Source organism: Cnephaeus nilssonii (genome assembly GCF_951640355.1).
Source record: "Cnephaeus nilssonii genome assembly, chromosome: 1".
In the NCBI taxonomy this organism is placed as follows: Eukaryota; Metazoa; Chordata; class Mammalia; order Chiroptera; family Vespertilionidae; genus Cnephaeus; species Cnephaeus nilssonii.
Genome location: NC_137072.1, coordinates 64,941,352 through 64,966,306, shown reverse-complemented (window position 1 = coordinate 64,966,306; position 24,955 = coordinate 64,941,352). Strand labels below are relative to the sequence as shown.

Sequence of the window (24,955 nt, the reverse complement as noted above, 5' to 3'; positions counted from 1 at the left end):
TTTCAAAGTCAAAGAACTGCCAGACTGGGAGTACAAAGGAAGATAATCTAGAATAAAGAGAATGAAAATGAAATAATAAAATCGAAAAAGAGGTCTAGCCCTGGCCAGGTAGCCCAGTTGGTTAAAGTACATTGTCCCAATACCTCAAGGTTGTGGGTCCGATCCCTGGTCAGGGCACATACAAGAAGCAACCAATGAATGCATAAGTAAGTGGAACAACAAATCGATGTTTCTCTCTCTCTCCTTTCCTCTCTCTATAAAATCAATTTTTAAAAAAAGATTTCTGAGGTCTTACAGTTATTGAGTAATGACAATTTTTTAAAAAATATTTTTACTGATTTCAGAGAGGAAGAGAGAGGGAGAGAGTGATAGAAACATCAATGATGAGAGAGAATCATTGATCAGCTGCCTCCGGCATGCACCCTACCGGGGATTGAGCCCGCAACCCAGGCATGCGCCCTGACCAGGAATCGAACCGTAACCTCCTGGTTCACAGGTTGACGCTCAACCACTGAGCCACGCCAGTTGGGCTGATGACAAATTTTAAAGTATATAATAAAAGAGAACGGGGTCACATTATGGAATTTGCTGGCAAAAAAATAGCTAAAATTCTGTTAACACTTAAGTAACTGCATCATTGTGACAATTTTCTATCCATAGAAAACTGCATATAGAGCATATTAAAATACTGAAACCAAAAATTCAAACAGAAACCATGAAATACTATACTCCCATGTGTATTAATTTAAAACTATTAGACTTAGCACATGTGTTCTAGAGACAAATTGCCTAGGTTCAAACTCCAGGTGGCCATTTACTAGATGAGTACCTCCATTTCCACACTGGCAAAATGGGGCTGGTATTAGTATCTACCTCACAGATTTGCCAGAGGATTATAGAAGTCACTATATGTAAAGAGCTAAGAATAGTGCAGGGCACATAATAAACACTAATAGCTAATATTATTAGAGTTTAAGTCTTTGTATTACTTCCATGGTAAAATTCTACCCCAAACTAAGGAGACTAAAATAATAGACTGATTTTGAGATAAGGCATTTTGCTGAAGGACACATTTAATAAGTGAAACATTTCTTATTAACGAGTTTGGTTTATAAAAGGTTATTTCACTAATACATTTCAAGGTGGCAGAACAGCCTTTTATAAACATAAAAGATAAATATATAGCTTAATAAACTATAAAGAAATATAACCTGCAATGACTGGTGGTGATACTTGAGTTGTCTGTCCTGTAACTGCTTTACTATTAATTGGTTTTGCAAAGATCAGCTTCGTGATTACTGGACCAGAGGTTGGTGTTCGAGGCTTCTTAGCAATCTGAAATATATAAATAACTATGAAGACCATTTGTTTCTATAAAACACCTTTGCAATCACAATTAAACAAAAGATCGGTAGGCAGAAGTACACATGAAGCCAGTTCATTTAACAAAATATATCTAAGTATTAATGTTAAAAAATACATATAATGTAGCCATTAATTAAAATATTATTACAATACCCTTAGGCTAATATATAGTAATTCCTTTGCATTTCATTGTAAATCCTTATTTCAGTCTCTGGAATATAGATATATGATGAAAAACAAATCAATATTTTAAAATAATGTTTAATAAGTTTACTTAATAAACATTTAATAATAAAACACTATGACACAGCAATATTCTTTTCAAAAGAACAAATTATTCAATAATAAAAAGATAGAGCAAAGTAAGTTAAGAGAGAATAGTGTAAATGATGAAACCACTTATAAATATAATTAAATTGACCCCTGGAAACAAAATATAAATACACATTAAAGATGTGCTTATGATTAGATGTTCAGCTTTAGATCTATCTATCAGGAGTAGATAAATGAAGAACTGAATAAGTTAATGCCCTCGGATACAAAGAGACATCTTGGGCAAAACAAAGACTATTCTAAAGGCAAAACCACTCAAATATTATTTACTAAGATACTGTTCCTTGAAGAGAGACCATTTTAGTCATCTCTGATCTTAGGTTATATATTGGCACACTGTTAACCTGAACTAAAATTCTTCACAAGTCAAAGAAGGTAGAATTACCAATGTTTTTATATTGAAATTATCAATGTATGCAAAGACATAGCTTCTTCTAAAAGTTAGAAGCAGAAACTTAGATATAATAAAACTTTTAGAGCAGGAAGGGAATTAAATATTAATTTTATCTTTGGGCAGATATGAAAATTGAGGCCTTGAAAGTATTTTTTTATTATTGGAAATAATGACTCAAAATGAATAAACATGACCAACTTGAATCACAGAAAAATACCAGAAGCTGAACTAATATCAGCTTGTGATCAAACTATAAATTAAACTAAAACCTTTTGTTACACTTAGCATATATTACTTTCTTACACTGAGAACATATTACTGACAAAACAAAATGAAATATAAATCACTTTTTTAAAAAACATGGGATCAATTACTACATTAAAAAATACCCAACTTGCAAAACTCTGATATACTCAAATAAATTCATAATTGTACTTTAAAAAACACTGATTCAATTTGGGAGACATACAGGAGATATTTTCCTCAAATGTGTTTACAAGCTTAAAACTCTTTGCATTTCATTGTAAATCCTTAGATGCTAGATGGTAATAATTCATTCAAGTAAGTCAGAATATGTCATCTATTGACTTAGTATTAATAATCTCAAGAGGTAGAAGTATTGATATTTTTAAAATCCATGTCTCAAAATAAATAATCTTATCTATAAAGATTAGGACCTTAAAGTATTTACCTATTTTTAACTGATTTTCACAATCATCTGACTATATGAATACTTACCAATAAAAAAACAACACTAAACAACACAACCAAAAGCACAATAATTTATCAAATGAACAATCTCAACCTGCCCTCTAGTTATGTTTTTTAATAGAGCTTTGCTGAAAAATAATGATTTCCAGTTCAGTTAAGGAACCATAATTTTTACAATTATGAATTCTATAAACTACCCTAGAACAAAATTACTTTATTAAGTAAAAAAACAACCACATAAAGGATCATTTATATCAAATGTATCCAATAAGCAGATTAAGACAAAAATGAATCAAAAAGGAAATTTACAAATAAAATAGCCAAATATCTGATCAAATAATATATGCAGGTAATTTTTGGCACTGTGTTGTATAGGTATATAGGAACTAGTTTGGAGTAATGCTGTTCCATACTGCTAGTTATTTATTTCTCTTATTATACTATGCATAAGAAACATGGGAAAGTGTTTATATATCTGTAATTAAGTGTGACTATACCGCTTTGTTACTGCCTCTGGCCTCAACTGTCACCTCTTCCCTTCATTTTTCAAGATGGGTCTCCTTCTTCCACCCTACCTGCTGTCCATACCCTAACAGTTTCAATACTCATTAAACTTAAGACAACGCTGAGGACTGTCTAGGAAAAAAACAAAGAATCATATGCACTGTGTAATAATAAACCAAATATTCTGGTGCCTAAGAAGGAAACATATAGATGTGTAGGTTACTTGTTTTTTCTGTGCTTCAGAGCTTTGTAGGTTACTTTTGAGTTAGAAGGACTTGGGTTGCCTAAAAATAACTGGACAAGTAGAGTAATATCCTAAACAGGGTTTCTTTTGTTTTTGTTATTGTGGTGTGTGTTTTTTTAAACCAAAGTTCTTTTTCATAAACAGAATCATGGTTTATAAAAGTAACAACAATAAAAGAAGTTGTAAAAATTAGTTCCCAGTCTTTGTTTTTATTGTCAGTACTTAGGTGATTATAGTAAAAAACTAGTGGATACAAGTAAATTGCTCATTAAAACAGTATGTATACATTGCTCTTATAAATGAAAAAAAATGACATTCTCCTTTACATTATCAGTTTCTTGTGAAATGATTATGAGCCATATCCCCAATAAAAAACAAGTTTCAAAACTGATTTTTTAAAAAGTTGAGGACAAGATGATAGATGGTAATAATTCATTCAAGAGACCTTCATCAAAATAAGTAAAAGGAAGTCAGAGATAAGTGAGATGACAATGAACAAAAAAGAAAAGAACACAATATTCAAAAGTGCTAGAAGGGACATGGGCAAATTACAAGGTTTGAGAAATCTTACAAAGTTCTTAAATAAAAAGCCCATGACATAATAACCAAACATTATTTCTAATATCAGCTGAGAGTAGATAGTTCCCCAAACCTTCCTATTTCTTTACACACCTGCTTTAGTTCTCCAACTCCTGCCTTCTTTTTTGTAAAAGGCAATTCTTTCAAACAGGGAATGTATTTGTGTTCCCTGGTCTTAAGTGGATCATTGCATTTCTAAGAGTAGTGGTGACCAAAAAAAGGCCTACTTGGGCAGGAAAAATGGGAAGCCATTTAACAATGTGCTGTTAACCTTCTCTGTTAAGGTCCTTTTCCTACGGATAATAGGTACCATTTTGAAGGATCCTCAAAGTTTTGAGAACTACAAGTACTTTCATCATGCTCAAATAACCATCTTTCAGCTAAAGTAAAAAACTCAGAGACGATAAGTAACTTATCCAAAGTTCCACAGATGTTAGGGTAGCTGAGAGGCGACTCAAATCTAGTTGGTCCAACTCTAAAGCCTATGTGTTACCTTCCATCACATGGCACCTTTTCCAAAATGTAAACATGAGTGATGAAAATGGACAGTAAATACCAAAGAAAGGCACACACTGGCTAGTATGTACTATTTCTGGCTCCAAGGGTTTCTTAGAGCAGCAAGTTTTCCTAGACTTTGACCATCTGTTAACTGAAAAAATCATATCTGAATGATTTTTTGACAGCCCATCAGCAATTGTGGCATCTTTATACTAGCAGAACATCCTTGCAATCAAACTATTACAAAGAATAAATGCATTTAAAAATGAGTAAAAAGCTATAAATACACTCATCTGGAATTTAAACAAAATTAAGTTTGCTCTAAGTTCTCTAGCAAAAATATCCAAAGGATTAGACATATCAAACTTTACTAGAAAAAAACACAATACCCACACACAATTACCAAACACAACATTCAAAAGAATTCAGTAACAGCTAAGCATTTAATTACCCTACAAACACAACTACCAATCAACTTAATTTTTAACATGCATTTTAATTCATAAGCCCCCTTTTTTACCTGTACTGTTTTTAACTGTTGGGTCTGTAACACAGAGGGCTGAGTTGTAGTATTAATCAGTTGATTTCCTGGGGTCAATGCTGAGACACCAATGACAGGTTTCACCTCTGGCCTCCCTCCAATGGTAACTACTTTAATTTGCTGCGGTGGTAACTTAGCATCTCCTGACTGGGCCTGAGTTGTAACTTTCTGAGCCTGGGGTAGTTGGCTATGGGGTAGTGCTAAAACAATTGGTGAACCAGACTTGCCCAAAGTTGTTAAAATTAACTTCTGTCCATCTGGTTTAAGGGTCTGATTGCCAAGTTTAAGATCAGATGTCTGTGATACTTTGTTTAAAATAATCTGATTGGCAGATATAGTCACAGGAGTCTGAGCACCAAGTTTTTGAAGGCCACTTGGAAAAGCTGGTTTCACTGTGGTATTAGAATCTGCTTTAGTAATTGTGGTATTCACTGCAACTTGGTTAGTGTGGTTACTGTACACTGTGATTGGTTCCGTGGAAATGGGCGTGGCTGTAGAGTCACCAGTAGAATTTATGTTGACAATTTCTTCCAGTTCTGTCTCCATGGGAATTGGGGATGAAACAATAACAGCCTCAATACTATCATCATCCACTAAAGTTATACCAGTGTCCATTATCTCCTCTGGAAGCAAGCTATTCACCTCAGCTGGCACCACCTCCATGATCGTTCTCCTGCTAGAAAGTTGATCAGGCACTGCAATAAAAGTTGAAAAATAAAAAATTACTAGGGTTCAAAATAGTTTTAAGAGAAGAACAAAAATATTTGAGAAAAATACAAATAACAAAATTTTAAATGACATTTTTTATTAATGTATAATTGAATAAAGAATATTCCTTATGTGGATGTGAGTTAAACCATTTTAACATATCCTCAACTTTCAAATATCTGAAATATAAGTCATATGAGACACAAAACTAGAAGCCAACATTCTCATTCACCATGTCGCAATTCAAAAGTATACTGCATTCAGGCAACACTAAGTCACATAATTATAGGAAACTCCTTTCCAATGCCCACTCATAAAACTTTTAAATCTTTGACATGTCTGATGATCATCTTATTTCTTCCCATTTTTTTTTCCTATTGTCAGACTTAAAAACTGCTGAAGCACACAAAGAAATAAAGATTTTAAAATGTAAACAGATATTGGAAAAATATCTTCAAATCTCCAGTGAGCTAGATCCTAAAATGATGGCATTTATACCATTTCTAAAAATCCATTAAATACTCAAATTAATGTTAAAAGAGTTTTTAGAGTAATCCATCTCAGCAACTGAAGATCAAAAGGCTTATTTGGCCCAAGTTTGATCAATTAGCTTCATACCAAAGAAAACCTTATTTGGAAAAAAGATTCTCAAATCCTCCTCAGCCATTTAAAATATCAAAAATGGCATCAGTCCCCCTAAAGAAAAAAATGTTAATAATAATAATAAAGCAGTCCCCCTAAAGAAAAAAATGTTAATAATAATAATAAAGCAGGTTATGAACAAATGAGAACTGTTACGCTTTTAGTCAAAGGTAGTGCAGAACTCCCAATAAAAGAATCAGTTATCTTCACTTATTAAAGAAAGTACATTATGTTTATGACTGACTAAATAGCAATAAGTTATTTGCCTGTAAATATCAAAGATTCATAGGAACCTAATCAATAATTCTTCTTCCTTTTTTTAAAATATAAAAATGCAATACCCATTCCAAGATTAAGAGTAACAGGCATGAGTTACAAATTATAATTATTAACACTGACAAATATTAATACTGCCCAAATTAGTCATCATTATTGAGCACTTACTATCAAACAGTTATGAGGGCAATTTAATTTACCCTCATAACAACTCTGAGATGGTAACATTACCAGCCCCATTTTGCAGATGAAGAAACTTAAATAATTTGTCCAAAGTCACATAAATGGAAGAGCCAGGACTCAAACTCAGGATATGTTTTATGATAACAAAGTTCATAATTTTAATCACAAAATTATATTGCCTTAAAGTTTTACCACTGGTATTTTTAAATGGACAAAAAATAAGTCTACTCCTTTACAGTCAATCTCACCCTATACAATCATTGATCTATTCTGCCACTATAGATTAGTTCTGCTTTTTTGCCCATTCTAAAAGTGCACATAAATGGAATCACATGTTATATACTCATGACATAAAGGAAATCATATGGTATGAGCTCTTCCCTCTTAGCATGTTGGGATTTATCTTTACTCTTGCACTTTGTTCTGTCCATTTTTACTGTTGAATAATATTCCCTTGTAAGAATCTACCATGATTTGTTTATCCATTCACAAAGTGATGGACATTTGGATTGTTTCCAGTTTGAGACTCTTATGAATAATTCTGCTATGAACACTCAAGTTCAAATTTTTTATGTATGCATATTTTCTTTTATTTTGAATAATACCTAGAAATTAACTTGCCAGATCATAAGGTAAGTTTATTTTAAACTTTGCATGAAACTGCCAATTTTCCAACTTGGTTGTACCATTTTATACACCCACTGGAAATGTACAAGTTCCAGCTGTTCCACATCGTCACCAACAATTGGTAGTCAGTCTTTATAATGTTAGCCATTCTAGTCGGTATGAAGTGATATTTCATTGTGGTTTTAATTTAATTCCGAGATGACTAATGATGTTGAGCATCTTTTCATATGCGTATTGCCAATTGGTATATTTTCTTTTGAAAATTGCCTGTTAAAATCTTTTGCCATTCTTAAAATACTATTGTTTTTTAGGCTTCTTTTTTAGTTTGATGAGTTCTTTATATATACTGTAAAATCATCAGTCACAATAACTTGTAGCTCAAAAGAATCACTAGGGTTTTGGGACTCCAAAGTACTAGCACTTCTCTACATATGGCTCTTCCTGATCAAGAGAATCCACTCTGGCACTTATGGGCATTTACAATACAGGCATGTAAGCCTGGCTGGCATGGTTCAGTGGTTAATCGTCGACCTATGAACCAGGAGGTCACAGTTCCTGGCTCAATGTGGGGCTGTGCAGGAGGCAACCAATCAATGATTCTCTCTCATTGATGTTTCTCTCTCTCTCTCTCTTTCTCTCTGAAATAAATAAAAATACATTTTTAAATACATAAATAAAATCAATACCAATTATATCTTAGCAATGGAAACCACAACAGTATGCAACAAAGCCCCCACCCCCGAAAATGTCACATTGCCTTTCCTCTCCTACTGCAAACCTTGCCCAAACCCCATCAGTTGCATCTGAACACCCTATCCTCCCACAGAATAAGGTAGGATGATGACTTGAGTGCCAATATCCGATAGAGCCATAAAAGTTTAACTCTCTCTGCCTAAAATTCCTCCAGCATATTTAGACATGTGGGTTTGGCCTTTGATTCCCCTTTAAGAACTGGGAGACCTCAACCCAGCCCCTATTCATCTTTCTTCTTAAAGCACCTGAACTCCAGGTGTAGAAAGAGAGAAGGTCAGGCCATGAGGGGAGATAGTGCTCTGATAGTGCATTTACTTTAAAAGTTTCAAGCACCCACATTTGCAGCTCAACTAAACAAACTCTTAATATTTTCAACCCACCCAAAGCTCTATATCCTCATTTCCCACACAATTTTCTCACCTTTGGGGACTCAATTCAGCTGCTGCAGCCACACTGTCTTTCAACTGAAGCCATGGAGATGAGTATACAACAACCAAAGCATCATTAGGGCTATCTCTCAGCTCAGCCCCTAAATGTTCATTAAGAGGGAGAACACTGGAGGACTCTTATTCCTCCCTGCCCCTGTCACCCTTGCCCACCACTTGGGTAAAAATATTCAACACCCAGAGTCTTGTCCTATCCTCTAACCCAGCCCACACAGCTCTCATCTTTTCTCTTTCAGAAAGCCATGTCTGTCAGCACTTCATCCTCAAGATCAAAACTGTCAAGAACTGTGAAGAATTTGAGATTTTTGACCCTCCAAGTAAGCTACCAAAGTAGCCCATTACTGTTCTTGGATACTGGCAGACCACACAGTAGTCCTTAGGTCAGAGACGCAGGACTTACTACTCACAGCACAGTAAGGAACATGAGCACCATGTGAGTATCAGTTCCTTCACTGCCCAAGTGCCACAGAGCAGACGTGAAGATGCGGTGCTGTCAGGGGTCTTGTATCCCATCTGAGGATAATCCTGACTTCTATTTGCTAATATTTTGTTAACCATTTCTGTCTTCACTCGTGAGGGATATTGGTAAGTTTTTTTCTTGTAGTGGCTGTCTGGGGATAATGCTACCCTAATAAAATGAGTTAGGACATGTTCTCTCCTCTTCAATTTTCAGAAAAAGTCTTCCTGAAATGTGCTAAAACTCACCAATAAAGCTATCTAGACATAAATTTTTCTTTGTGGGAAGGTTTTTAACTATAAATTCAATTTCTTCAATAGGTGTAAGGTTATTCAAGTTCTCTCTTTCTTCTGGAGTAACTTCTGATGTTTGAAAGTTTGTGTCCTTCAAGTAAATTTTTCATTTCCTCTAAGTTGTTGAACTTATTAGCATAAATGTATACATAACATTATTTTATTTTAATGTTTGTTGAAAAATGTCAACTCTCCACTCCACACTTTGGCAATTTGTTTTTTTTTGTGTGTGTGTGTGTGTGTGTGTGTGTGTGTGTGTGTGTTTTATCAGTCTGGCTGGAGATTTAGCAATTTACTGATCTTTTCAAATAAGCACTTAACATTAAAATTTTCCCCCAATGCTTCTTTAGCTGCTAATAGTTTAATGTTTTTATTATCATTCACTTCAAATGTTTTCTAATATTCCTATGATTTCATCTTTAACAGTGGGAAAATAAAAAAAGTGTGCTATTTAGCCTTAGCCGGTTTGGCTCAGTGGATAGAGCATCGGCCTGCGGACTGAAGGGTCCTGGGTTCGATTATGGTCAAGGGCACATGCCTGGATTGCAGGCTCAATCCCCAGTAGCGGGTGTACAGGAGGAAGCCAATCAATGATTCTCTCTCATCGATGTTTCTATCTCTCTCTCTCTCTCTCCCTCTCCCTTCCTCTCTGAAGTAAAAAAAAAAAAAAAAGTACTATTTAATTTCCAAATATTTGTTGATTTGCTATCATATTATTGATTTCTAACTTACTCCTATTATTGTCAGAGAATGTAATACTCTATAACATTTCCATCATTTGAAATTAGAGATGTTTTATGGCTCAGTATATGGTCTATGTTGGTGAACACTGCATGTACATCTGAAAAGAATGTGTGTTCTGTAGTTACTGAGGATCGTGTTCTATAAATGTCAATTAGGTCAAGTTGGTTCATAGTGTTGTTCAGATCTTCTAGTTTTTCCTCTTCTGCCAATTACTGAGAAAGGCTGTTGAAATCCCCAAATACGATTGTGGATTTGTCTACTTCTATTCTGTGCATTTTTACTTTGTATACTATGAATCTCTGTCATTAGGAAGAACAAGTTTTTTTACTTGTCCTATTAAAAGAAACTAGGAGTTACAGGGCTAGAAGTCTCCTTTTCAACTAGGAATAAAGTTCAAACTTCCAACAAGAAAAGGTCTGATTGGTTTAGCCAGTCTCTATGTAGAATGGGGCTGTGCAGAGTCCTAGCCACCTCATAGCCACTGAGCAGACTATGATAACTGCTTTATGATTTAGACATCCATATCTGTTTCAGGGTCACAGGCCGAGCAGCTTATGCTAAAAGAACTCTCAAAAGGAGCTTGTGGGCATGGCAGGAAAGGGTATGGCCATCTAGTTACATGAATCATCACTCTAATTTTATCCCTTAGGAATGGAAGATATGCAATAGGACATGCAACCTCATCATCACTGTGTAGAGGACCACTCCAAGAAAAAAAGAATATCATCACAAGCCAACTGGACTGAGGAGCTCTGATTCACTTTGGCTGTACAAGGGCTTATTTGTGAAGGTATGGTAGGAAAAGAATGGAGAATATACAATGCATTCCCCATGCCTCCAATATTTTTGCTCATGAAGTTCTAAAGGCAAAGTACAATTTGAAAGTCAGTACACTGAAGTTGCCCCCTCACAGTTGAACATGGTTGAATAATTTAAGCCTAATGAGACTTAAAGATTGACTCATTTCAGAATGTAATGATTTATAAATTTGTCTAACTTGTATTACGTTTTAAAAATCTATCTAAATTAGTTCCACCACTCTCATATCCACTGCCCTAAGGCATTCCATAGCCTTACTTGGGTATTTCCATCATAGCACCTATCACAATCCGAAAGTAGCTTTGTTTACAGTCTGATTCTTCCTCCCCCATTTTTAGAATGCAAGCTCCATGAGGACAGGGACTTGTCTGTCTTTATCACGACTGTATCCCCTTCCCCCAGTGCCCAGAACAGAGCTGGCAAATGATAACTTCTCAATACAAATCTGAAGGATGAATAAATTAATCATGGAGAAGGGATATTATCTAAAACTCTAGCATTATTTACATTAGGCTCTGAAAGATAACTTTGATTTGTCTATTTGAATAACACAGGTTTATCTAATGCTGAGTCTTTACAACACTTAATAAACATATTGTCATAACTGAGAAACTCCTTTACAAATAAGTTTCTAATTACTCAGATTTAGCTTTTAACCAGTATTCTCTGCAGTTATATTCCATCTGAAAATCTACCAGGTTTTCTTAGCTTTTAACTAGCTTGTGATTTTTATCAGTCATTTAATTAACAAATACTAATTGCTTCCCAACACTGTGGAGGGCATTATGGGAAATTTACCAAAGACCTTGCCCTGACAGAGTTTAGAAATCAATAGAAGAACAGCATGATCATAGTTGTACTTTGGGAGGACTAACTTTATCTCAGTATTTTATTGGGCTGGATGCAGGGAGACCAGTTAGAAGGCAATTACAATAATTAGTTCAAGACAGAGATAAATGGAGGTCTGACTTAGAATAATGACAATGAAAACAAATAAATTAAATATAAAATGAAAAATAACGTTAGATAGAGCCGAAGCCGGTTTGGCTCAGTGGATAGAGCGTCGGTCTGCGGACTGAGGGGTTCCAGGTTCGATTCTGGTCAAGGGCATGTACATTGGTTGCGGGTACATCCCCGGTGGGGGGTGTGCAGGAGGCAGCTGGTCGATGTTTCTCTCTCATCGATGTTTCTGGCTCTCTATCCCTCTCCCTTCCTCTCTGTAAAAAATCAATAAAATATATTAAAAAGAAAAATAACGTTAGATAGAAATGACAAATGTTCTATGTTTTTATATTTTTTAAGAGTTTTATATAGAATATTACCAATGTTGAAACCTGTTCTTTTCTTAATTATAGGTGGAGGACAACCTGGGTGAACAACTGTTTCATTCTTGCACATAATAATCTGAAGTGATAACCTATCAGCGTATTACAGATGAGCGAGTAATTTGCAGATGTTTAGACAGAAATATCTACATGTTTAATAATTATACTTTTGTAATTAGAGATTACCATCAGCACTGATTCATTATAAAATTTGAATTGTAGCTTTCATTTCTAAAAGTAAACATCAACACTCAAAAACTAGATATACAACAATATTTCTTAAACTTAATTGGGAGTAGCAGACTATAAGCCATGAATCCTAATGAAGATTTTTAAAGTTTATATTTTCATTTTGATACTTTTAAAAAATATATTCTGGATCACCTGGATAACAATCTCACATCCACAACCAATGGTACTAGAATTAGGGTGAGCTAAAGAAAAAGACACCGAACAGTCTTACAAGATAAATGATATATTTACGCCAAGTGAAAGCCAAACCACCTAACCCATGAGCATTCAAATACAGAAAAGTGGTATAGAAATTAGGTTATAATAGGATATATAGTATATAGAAAACTCCACATCTTACCAAGGCAGACAATAAATAGTATATTCCTATGCAAAGAAAGATTTTGTTTCAGCAAAACAACATCATCTATCACCCTACATTTAATTTGTTTTATATTTCATTTATAAATTTACTTTTGTTACTTGCATACAAGCAGTAAGCCTAAAGAATTTACATCTATATACATATAAAATTAAATATTTAAATCAAATAAAATTATTTAGGCCAACACTGGGGATTCACAATATTTTCCCCCCTTTTCATGCTTAAGACTAACATAGTGTGGGGAAAACACAGAGATTCAAATCAGAAATACCCATTTCCAAATCCTGGTTCTCTCAGCAGTTTAATGTATAAACCTAAGCAATAATTTCTAAGCCTCGTTTATTTGCAGGGTTAATTGTGAAGACAGTTATGTGGTACACTATAATTCAAATGAAAATTATTTTCCTCTATCTAAATTAGCTTCCTCTGATTTCTTTTTTATGGCATTCAATATTCTATCAAACAGCAGGGTTTAAGGCCTTCATCTTTGATGTCTCTCTATAGAATTAGTCATTTATCACAATGCCTCCTTCCCACTACAACCAAGAATTTCCACATCTCCAAAGCTTTTAGCCTACAATGTATCTTTACCGTCATCTCCTCTAATCTATAACACATCCCACATAAAAACTACTGGATCTCTGTGGCTGTCATTCTCCTGTTAAAAAATTTCTGTAATTTTCAAAGCCTTCTGCATGCATTAAGGCCCTATTCAACCCTTCCAACCTACCTCCGATTCCTAAATTAACCATTCCCTGAGACAATGATATTGAGGTATCTCCTATCCCTAGCACAATATGTAAAGCACAATAGATAACAGATAACCAATACTAATATCTGGAAAAAATAATGGAAATGTATAATGCTCCTCTCCCCCCATAAAGACACTGGACTATCTCCAGTAGCATAACTTTTCCTGTATTTCTTTCTAACACAATTCTAATTATTAATAGACAATTGTTATGACCACAACAATCTAAAAACTGGTCTTTAAAGACAATCACGGAGAATCACAAATGACAACAGCCCTTTGTGATTGAAAAAAATAAGAAAACCAATGAAAAAGACATTTTTCATCTCCATCTTTAATTATTTTTAAAATTCTTAGTCTTGCCCAGCCGGTTTTGCTCAGTGTTGGCCTGAAGACCAAAGGGTCTCAGGTTCAATTCCTGGTCAAGGGCATGCACCTCTGTTGCAGGTTCCCCAGACCCAGTAGTGGTGCGAGTGGGAGTCAACCAATTGATGTGTCTCTCTCATATCAATGTTTCTCCCCCCTCCTCCTCCATTCTCTCTAGAAATTAACTGGGAGAAGGGGGAATGTCCTCGGGTGAGGATTAAAAAAATAACAACAATAAATAAATAAATATTCTTACTCTTACTACTAATCTAGCAGCTAGGTTGGCATGGACCAAATAATTGCAACATAAAATCTATAACAAGAAAAAAATCAAAACCCACAGAATCAAATTCCTACAGGATATAAGAACATCAGACAAATGATTTTTAGAAATTCATTAAATAAATCTTCTGAGTACCTCTCAGTCCCCTAAAAAATTTTTTGGTTTCTTAGCCTTCTAATGAACGAAAGCCAAATGTCCAAGATACACACAAAATATTTTACCTCTGAATAAAATATATGTATGATACTTATTAAATACTATGACATCATCTCTTTGTAGGAAACTTGGATAAGGAAAATTACTGTAATCATAAAATTACCAGTAGGCATTTCTTAAATATTATTCACCTCTGTTTCCTTTCATATACTCAATGTCACTGACCCAATCCTCTACTACAAAAGCTGGAAAAAAACAGGGCTTGAAATTAACATATAAAATTTTGACTCATATGTAACTTTTCAGTAACACTACTGTTCTGTACAAGGAGACAGACCCCTTAGGGATCTACAGCACAATCTAAAACACACAGGGATCTTTAGATAATCTAACAAAATTAAATTATGGATGTTATAAAGTCAATCAGTCCAATTCTCCAGCTCTTTAAACAAAGGTGTCCAGAATTTAAGAATATAAAAATTCTCAATTCATCTTTACCAACTTAATGACTCACATCAGATGCATGCATCAAGCTATCACAACTTCCTTAACAATGAAGGCAAAACTTGTGAACCAAAATAGAGCTCCCAGAGCTGTGATTCACTTGAATTATAAAATCTACTGCAAAATCTTTCATAACTTTACTCTCTGAATTGACGAAATGGATGGGGGGGGGGGGGGGGAGTCACAAAGAAAAACTATAAAGCATACATGACAGTATCTCAATTGTTATTTGCCAATGGCAGGGCCAAAGGGGTCAACTCTACAGATGACAGAGCCATAAAAGAAAAAGGCAACATTTTAAATTCTTACAAAACTGGTCCATATGCTCAAAAAATGTGGGCATCCACACCCAAACAAGTTATAGACTATGATCTAAATCAAGAGCTTACATGCAGAATAAAATGCCACTGCTCTGCCTCCCTAAAGAAACATACAACCCCATAAACTGCTGACCATCATCAAACCAATACCCACCAGAGTGGCTATTTTGAACATTAAATCAGAAAAATCGTGATAAGTGCTAGCGGCTCCTCTAGGCCTCAGCAGCAGCCTTAGGTATCAGAGCAAACTCGAGCCCTCTTAATACTCAAAGAATAATGTTGATGTCATTACGAGGCTACTGATTCTCTGCACTCAGGACTAGTCATTCCTTGATCCACAACACCATTCTATCCCCCCACCCCAGCCCCAAAATAAAGAATCTCGAGACAGAGAAGCCCTCGGGTACCCCCTTCCCTACCTCCAGCGGCAGCCGCCTTCTCCGTCCGGCTCCGAGGTGGGGGCTCCAGAAGGTCCCGGGCAGTTCGGAGCCCGGGCGGTGCTCGTTTTGCCCGTGCCCGGCAGCTCTGGCCAGATGCTAGCTTCCCCAGGACGCCCGAAGTGGAGCGCTACGGGGGACCGGGGCTGGAGAGGGAGCCCGGGTGGCGACGCCGCCGCCGCCGCCGCCTCTGGTATGTCAGGGGCCGGGATTGTATTTCGAAAGATCCGCCATTTTCACCTCGTCATCACCATCACAGCTCAGCAGCTTCCCCGACAGCCCCAGCCCCGGCCGCCGCCGCCGCCGCCGGTAACCTCCCCCTTCCTCCTCCTCCCCTCCCGGCCCTCCCCTCCCGAGAGGCGCACACCCACGGATCCGGGTAAACCTCCCGCCGGCCCCGCCAGCCTTCAAATGCACCGGGAGGTACACACAGCCCACGCCGAGACCTCCCACCCCACCAGGAAAAATGGTGATCCTGCGGCCCGGCGGCCACGCCAAAGGAAGTCGCGCCACCTGCGGGGTCCCCAGTCTGGCATATATTTATTTTGAAGAGCAAAAGCCATGGGGAAGACGACAGAAGGACAATAAAGAACCCCAAATTCTTTCACTTTCAAAAAGGCAACTCGAGGTGACGGCACGTATTTTATTCACTGTGCCCATCCCAGGCACTAAAAACAAGATCCAGACCTTTAATGTCACTCACCAACTCCGACATTTTCCTCCACAGTCGGCACTGCTTGGACAGAAGGAGCTATTTCCAAAGGCACGTCTGACCTCTCTGACACATTTGTAAATTACAGTCATTGATCCTCACGCAGATACTGTGGTCAAAACCAAGTTCTGAACTATTTTCCTCTCCACTTAATTTCATCTGATCACTTCTGTCCTTGAACACTGTAACTTCCCGTTTGTCATTGGCTTAAGACGCCAAAGTGCAACTACGTTTAAAATGTATTGATCTTGTTCGTGGATGAACAGTGAAAATACACAGCTTGCTTTAGAACAAGACCCCAGAGTTATCTATCTACCCCCACCAGCTCTTATCATGCAGCTTAATAAATAACTAAAAGAGAGCACAGATTTTTTTTTTTTTTGAAAGAGAGAGAGAGAGGTTTGTTGTTCCACTCATTGGTTGCTTCTCATATGTGCCCAAACCCGGGATCGAACCCGCAACCTTGGTGCATCAGTACGACACTCTACCCAACGGAGCTACCCAGTCAGGGCTAACATAGGTTTCTTTTAATCATCAAAGAAATAACAAGAAAACATAAGCTGCAAGGCTTCTAAGGAGACCGGAATTTTTTAAAAAAACCTAAATTGGCTACCATTGTTAATTTCAGAAAGATATGCTAATCACCCATTCAAAAGCCGAATTCCATACCTGTCAAATACAGCATAAGCTCTACAAGACCCATCCGAAATGAGCAAACTGAATTTCAAGGTTTCGAATAGGGTCCCTCTACTGTCTTTTGTAAAAGTTAGTCTAAGAAGAGCGAGGTAGGAGTTGAAAAAGCCATTTCCTTTCCTTACCTTGCTTGAGTGACAACTCCATATAAAAGTCCGTAGATTCAGGCTTAACCCAGTGTTATTGACTACCCAGCCGAATCGCCGTCTCTACACGCAGCCTGCCACAGGCTTGAAAGTATCCAGTCTTCCCAGCGCCTTCATCTTTGAACTTTATTTCCCCACCGCCAGCCGCGTCCACCCGCACCCTGCTTGGTGTTTACCGTTGCTTGGCCAAGCTAAGTCCCGGCCCGCTCCCTTCCCCCGTGCACCGCGGGGACATTGTGACATTTGGCTGGTGGGCTTCGCGAGGAAAACGGACACACACGGAGATACTATACAAAGGGGCGTAGGAAGAACGGGGCGGCGGGCAGCAGGGAAAGGAGGGGCTGGTACGAAATGACACAGCAGCAAAACCGGTTCCCAGAAAGCCGGGGCCGACACGGCCGGCTTCCCGGGCCACGCAGTGTGCTTGTCAACAGCCGCCGGAGCCCTTCCTCCAGACCGCCAGGAAGGGCGGGAGGCCGGGTGACAGCCGCCCTCCCGGGTGCGGGCGGGAAGGGGCCGAGCCCGGGAGGATCCTCCCGCCCACTGCGGCCCGGGGGTGGGGCACGGCGACCCCCAGCCTGCAGGTTCCCGCTCTCCGCCACCAACCCACCAAGCCCCGACTCCCGGAGGGAGCGGTCAGGCGCCCTTCGGCCGCGCCACCACCCGCAGCGGGGGCCGGCGCCCCCTTCCCGCCCGCCCGCCCAGATGCCCCCACCCCGGGGTCTGACACTCACCAAAGCCGGCGGCGCCGCCGCCTTCTCCTCGCGCCGCGCTCCCTGGGCTCCCAGCTGCCGCGGCGGCGGCGGCGCCTCCGAGACACAGACCCGGGTTTGTTCAAAATCACGCGCCCAGCGCCATTCCACCGCCGCATCCCATAATACGCTGGGCCCTCCCCGCCCGCGCGCCCCTCTCCGCCCGCCCCTCCACTCCTCCCGCCCCGCCTCCCCGCAGGCTTTCTTCCCCCGCCCCTTCCGCGGCGCCGGCCCCGCCCCCTGGCAACCCGAGCCCGCGTCATTCCGCAGGCGCCGTCAGCACGCTCCAGCGCCACGTGACTCCGAGGGGGTGCTCTGTCAAAGCTTTCGCACGGAATGTTCCATCCGGCAGAGATGGGAGGGGTGGAGCGGGATCGCGGCCGGAGCTGGGAGGGCTGCCTCATCTCGCATCCTTGTTAGGGAGTCCGTGTTGTCTGTAGGTGCGATTTCCAGCATCCTGCCGCTGCTTGATGTTCTTGGTGGGAAGGTGATCAATACTCACTAATGGCAACTCTTGTCGCTATTTAAGCACTAATTTTGTAGGGGTAGCCAAAGAGCCCCTGGAGACCACGCAGAGTTAAACTTATTTTGAAAGGGAGTATTTGCAGTATACAGCTAAGACTAACACAGTCAACATTTTTTGTATTTAGAAACCTTTTCCTTTTATTTTTTCCCACTCTCTTTATTATAAAGTTAAAAAAAAAAAAAAAAAAAAAAAGGTGCCTAAATCTGGAGTTGGATAAACAGGCACTGAGAGGTCATTCAGCTAATAACTGCTCCGTGTGAGACAAGAACTACTCAGAAGAAACAATAGAAATTACAAATGAGTGTAATGTAAAATAGTGTGGTACAGTCTACAATTGCTAATGGAGCATGGAGGACATGCAGGTCAACATGAGAGACTGTAGCCCCTGAACAATGGAAGAGGAGAGACTGTAGCCCCTGAACAATGGAAGAGGAGAGAAGCTGCATTCACTGCAATCTAGCAGTCCGGGTTTTAAATTCTGGCACCTCCACTTATTAGTGTATAACATTTACCAAGTTTCTTTTCCCATCTACAAAATAAAGCCTCCCAGGATTCTGAGGGTGAAATGAAGAGAAGGGTGTCAAGCAGCTACACAGTCTCTGCCTCAGATGTTTGTTCTATTTTGCCATAATCAACACCACCCTATATCTCCCACCTCAAATTCAGTGGTTAGGATTTAGCGAGGCAAGTGACATGAAATTAGCAAAGGCTTGGAAGTGGTAAGGTCTGTGGCCTGTGCAAAGACAGTGAGAAAACTGGTTTCGTTGAGGATCAGTAGGTGAGCCCCCTTTTCCAGGAGACTTGAAAGCTAGTATGAGAAAACATCCTCATGGTTAAATTATTAGTAGTACTGTGGGGCACCTCTTGGAAGGAAGAAGGAAGTGAGACGGGGTAACCAAACCCAGGTGAATTCTAGGGAAACGAAGAATCTCCCCCAAAGCAGAGAATTTCCCAGTTTATTTCACAAAAGCTAGCATAACTCTGATACCAAAATCCAAGGCAAACAGTACCCAAAAAGGGGGGTTGGAGGGTGGGGGGTGGAGATTCTTACGTTCTCCACTGACTTTGTTCCAAAGACAAAATTGAGTATTAAGGTAACAAAGCCAGTAATGTGGTAATAAAAAGAATTCCCCCTGTTACAAAGTATAGTTTATTCCAAGAATGGTGGTTTAACATTAAGAAATCAGCTCAGGTACTTTTTCAAATTAAAGGAGAAAAGCCAAATGATATTCTCTAGGGATGCATTGTATAATATTCAACAGCCATTTCTGAATTTTAAAAATTCTTAGTAAATGAGAAATGAACACATTTTCTTAATTGGATCAAAATAATCATCAGAAAACACCAGTAGCTTCATACAATAGAGTGAAATGGCACAAGCATTCACATTAAAGTCAGGGACCTGACAAAACAAACTGTATTACTGGATACCTATTATGCGCCAGGCATACTGCTAAGTACAAAGTATACTATAGTTGATAAATTTTTCTTAAAGTAGGTTAGTTAACAAAAGATTATTTAGAAGTTCCTTTGTTCATGAGTCCATTTGTCATAAGTCCAGCTTTAGGCCTTCTGTGCTCCTGCCACTCAGAGAGGGTCACTCTAAGCTGGGGGTGGGAAACCTTTTTTCTGCCAAGATCCATTTAGATATTTATAACATCACTAGAGGCCCGTTGCATGAAGATTCATGCAATAGGCCTTCCTTACCCTGGCTGCTGGCACCAGTTTTCCTCCAGCACCCGGGACTCAGGCCTTCGCTCCGGCCGCAGCGGAGAAGCCAAGCCTCTTCAGTCTTCAGTCTTCAGTCTTCAGTCTTCAGTCTTTGATCGGGCCAGAGTCTTCAGTCTTCACTCTGTGACTGCATTTGCAAATTAACCCACCATCTTTGTTGGGTTAATTTGCATACTCACTCCTGATTGGCTGGTGGGTGTCGTGGAGGCATGGTCAATTCATATTTCTCTTTTATTAGTGTAGATTTGCAGGCCATAGAAAATTATCAATTTAAAAATTAGCCTGCTAGGAGGGGGGGAAAAAGAAAACAAACAAAAATATTTAGCCTGCTATATTTGGTCAAATATTTAATAAACACCCCTACTGCCTTGACAGGGCCAGACCAAATGATTTTTCGAGCTTTATACAGTCCTCAGGGCCAGACATTTCCCACCCCTGCAAGTTCATGCCCTTTTCCCAGCAGTAAATTTCTTGTTACTTAGTGCTTGGTAGACTGATTGTGGGGGTGAGGGTAAGGAAGACAGCTTCTCTCCCATCCTGTTCCAATTTCATACTTACACAGGCTTTGGGTCCCTGGGTCTTGGTGATTCTAACCCTCCCCAGCATTATGACCTGTAATAGTCTAGGCTCAGGACCTTTTCTAGTCCTCTCCCAGGAATAGAGGGGATTTTTTTTCTCTTTTTTCCTATAACTCCAGTGGCAATGGGCCCCACCTGTCCCTTGAGGAACAACAGGTTTGCTGCCTTCCCCCATCAGTTTGAGTCTTATGTTCCTTAGAGGAGAAGGCTCTGGGCTTCATATTGCTTTTTCTGCAGTGGCAGCCACTCCTCTCCTTTAAGCCTGTACCACCTCCCAGTCTTTGCCCCCAATCTTTGTCCTGGGTGCCCAGTGAAGATCCCTGGAGAAAAGCCTGGGAGTGGATATGAACTCCCCTTATGATTGTGACTCCGATGGGGTTCCCATGCCAGCCCACACTCAGTCTTTAGCAATTTATTTAAAAATGTAGTAGAATTCTTTTTCCCGTTTGAATGCTGCACCATCTTCCTTCCCATGCGCTGCCACCGGTGACCCAGTGTTTTGCATCTCTTCTGTGTTTAGAAGCATCAGGCTTTCCTTACATCTCAGGCCAGTTGTTGCCCTGTGATCTCAGCTCTCTGATTGACTTGGTAAAAGTGATAATTTTGTAGATTACCGAGCTTATGTTGTGGTGATAAGAGTAATGTTTTCTCCAGCTTGCTGCACCAAGGCAGAAGCTAGAACTTCTCCAGGTGTTATTTTTATTAAGAGAATCTGAGGGTCTCTATTGTTGGACCACAAGTCTCATCAATTTTTATCCAGGACAGTCCTTCTGCTAAGTCTCTTAACCCAACCCTTCCTACTTGTCTTTCTGTCTCTTGGAGTTCTTGCTTTACAATCCAAGTTTCACTATCTGCTTCTGGCTATTGCCACAGTTGGTAGCATATTCAGACTATCTTCTCCACTTACTGGTAATAGTTTCTAATCAATCTTTGGATTTGTGTACTCCTTGATTTTAGTGCCACCCCCAGAGAAGGGAGATGGACACAACATAACATTCAATGATGCTGGAATTTCCTAGGTCTCCTATGGACCCAACTATGTTCTTTACTCAATTTAACAAATATTTTTGAGCACTTACTAAATAAAAAACACACTGTTCTGGGTACCAGATAGTCTACAAAAATGAATCAGGTTGTCACATCTCTTTCGCCTTTCTCGCTTCTTCCAATTCAACTATATGACCCCACTTGAAACATGGCTATGTGGGAACCAGCAGACAGACACAGTGGACAATAGATGGCATGAATGAAGCTTAAGGTTATAGTGAGTCTAGAGGTAGAAAGGAAACAGGATCAGAACACACTGGATAATGGAGAGAGTATAGCTTGTAAAGATCCGTGGACCTCCAAGAGGAGGGATAGGACCTGACTGGGGATTGTTCTGAAGAGGACCTTCTGGTCATCCTGACACCTATGGCACTTTGGAGGAGCAGAACAATTGTGTTGAAACTTCTCTTCTTTTGAGGCTGGATAAGCATCAGCCTTTGAAACTGCTACAGAAGACAACTTAAACCATAAATGAATATCTAAATCCTATCTAATAAAGAGGGAATATGCTAATTGACCCTCACGCCGTCACAAAGATGGCGGCACCCACAGCCAATTAGGAGGGAATATGCTAATTGACTACCACGCCCTCAAAGATGGCGGCACCCACAGCCACAAGATGGCAGCACCCAGTCCCCTCAGTCCTACGTGTCTCCCTTCAGAGTCTCCCAGTCCCCTCAGCCCCAGCCGCCCAGGGCTGCCCGAGGCTCAAGTAACCAGGGCCAGCAGAGGCTTGCGCTGCCAGCAGTGGCAGCAGCAGAGGTGTGATGGGGCATCACCTTCCCCTGACCACAGGGTGGCCTCCTGCCCCTGAGGGCTCCAGGACTGTGAGAGGGGGAAGGCCAGGCTGAGGGACACCCCCCACTGAATTTTCATGCACTAGGGCTCTAGTACATAAATAAAAGCACTTCAGAAGACTAAACTCAATACATACACACAAGATTATGCAACAAAAGTTCCCTTTTTAAATGGAGATTTTACATTCAGTGAAATGCACAGATCTTAATTGTACAAATTGATAAGCTTTGGTTAATCCATACATGCATATAACTCACACTCCTACCAATATATAGAACATTTCTATAACCTCCTACTTCTTCCCAGTAAATTCCCACCCTTCTCCATTTCCCCCTCCCCAGGCAATTTCTGATTCTCAATCACTGTGGATTAGTTTTGTGTAATTTAGAACATGTAGATGGAACCATAATATCGATCTTAAAAATAAAATAGCCATCATTTTACCAGCAAAATGAGTTTATTTGGGAATAGCAGAGAATTATAACTTGAGACAATCAAGCTATGGCAAACCATAGGTATATTCAAGAATACCAACTGAAAGATTCCAGAGATAAACAATTCATAAATTGTACATCGTTCTGACTATCAGATGAAATCTTGTACTGTCATCTGCTCTATCCTGTCCCGGATGTGAATCATCCCTTATCCAGCTTATCCATGCTGTATATACACGTTAGTCATTTAGCAGATGTCTGGGTTACCAGATTGACTGAGATAGTACCACAGTGCTGTGTTCAAGTAACTCTTATTTTAATTAACAATGGCCCCAAAGCACAAGAGTAGTGATGCTTGCAACTCAGATTGCCAAAGAGGAGCTGTAAAGTCCTTCTTTAAGTAAAAAGGTGAATACAGTACAATAACATATTTTGAGAAGAGAGAGACCACATTCATATAACTTTTATTATAGTATAATGTTATATTTTATTATTAGCAATTGTTCATCTCTTACAGTGCCTAATTTATAAATTAAACTTTTTCATAAGTATGTATGTATAAGAAAAAAAAGTACATATAGGGTTCAGTACTTTGTTTCAGGCATCCACTGGGGGTCTTGGACCGCATCCTCTATACATAAGCAGATATTACTGCATGTACTTTTTTTGGCATGTATTTTTTCACGTCTGGTTTCTTTCACTGTGTATTGTTTTTGAGATTCATTCATGTTGTTACATGTATTCAGAAGAAACAACAAACCTGAGCAGTGTGAAGAAGAGTCAAGAATGTCCCCTGGATTGACTAAAGCTGCATCCCTTTGTCCAGCCTGTCCGTCCCACCCAACTGCCATCTTGCCCAAGGGAAAGGCAGAAGGGGATGCTAAGGAGATAAAGCGAAGGTGAAGGACAAGCCACAGAGAAGATCCACCCGGTTATTGACTAAACCTGTTCTTCCAAAGCCAGAGCCCAAGCCTCAAAAAGCCCTTGCAAAGAAGGGAGGAAAGGTACTCAAAGGGAAAAGGAGGAAAGCTGATGCTGGCAAGGATGGGAATAACCCTGCAGAAAATGGAGATACCAAGACAAACCAGGCACAGAAAGCTGAAGGAGCTGGAGAGGCCAAGTGAAGTGTGTGCATTTTTGATAACTGTGTATCTCTGGGTGAATGCACAGTTTGAAAAACTGGTTTTTTTTTTAAATCAAGTTTGATTTTTTTTTTAAATCTATGTTGTTAGCACACAGAACACTTCATTGTTGGTTTTTTGGGGGAAGGATATATAATACTAACAGAATGTCTTCAAAGCTGGATTGACATAGGAAAAAACAACAACACCTTTCTCCTCTAGTTTTGAGAGACTTCCTCTTGGTTCCTGGGAGGAGGAAATCCCTTGACGTTGACACACATTAACCACCTTAGCACAAACACCTTGTGGTGTGGGGAAAGTAAAATTCGTTTTTATGTTCTTTTCTCCCTCTCCACTTAACCATAGACTTGACTCCTTTAAGCCCAGAGACCTTTTGGGACTTGACCCCCCAAAAATAGGTTACTAGTATGTTTGGGCAACTGGACTTTCCAGTGTCACCATTGAGATGGCATCCCTCAAAAGAATAGCAGTTCCTTTTTTAGATTTTAGATCTATAGACTGGTAATACTGCCATTTTCATT

At 39.3% G+C, this 24,955-nt stretch overlaps 1 protein-coding gene and 1 pseudogene across 7 annotated transcripts in view; one reads left to right on the top strand and one right to left on the bottom strand.

Moving 5' to 3' along the window:
• Window positions 1-18,305, bottom strand: part of LIN54 (lin-54 DREAM MuvB core complex component) — a 64,289-nt gene extending 45,984 nt beyond the window's left edge. Inside the window, exons 1-3 of one of the 6 annotated variants that reach the window (XM_079778010.1) lie at window positions 18,161-18,305; window positions 5,149-5,864; window positions 1,212-1,335 (exon numbers count right to left, since the gene is read on the bottom strand). In XM_079778010.1, coding sequence (XP_079634136.1) covers window positions 1,212-1,335; window positions 5,149-5,832 — 808 coding nt within the window. In that variant the 5' untranslated portion in view covers window positions 5,833-5,864; window positions 18,161-18,305. Of the gene's footprint in view, window positions 1-1,211; window positions 1,336-5,148; window positions 5,865-15,857; window positions 16,165-17,405; window positions 18,123-18,160 lie in introns of those variants that run through there. The other 5 variants (XM_079778013.1, XM_079778009.1, XM_079778012.1 and 2 more) reach the window with 5 other exon arrangements.
• Window positions 18,306-24,078: 5,773 nt separating this feature from the next.
• Window positions 24,079-24,416, top strand: LOC307092965 (non-histone chromosomal protein HMG-17-like; annotated as a pseudogene). The gene has a single exon. The product of its transcript is annotated as a non-histone chromosomal protein HMG-17-like (transcript).
• Window positions 24,417-24,955: the final 539 nt, after the last annotated feature.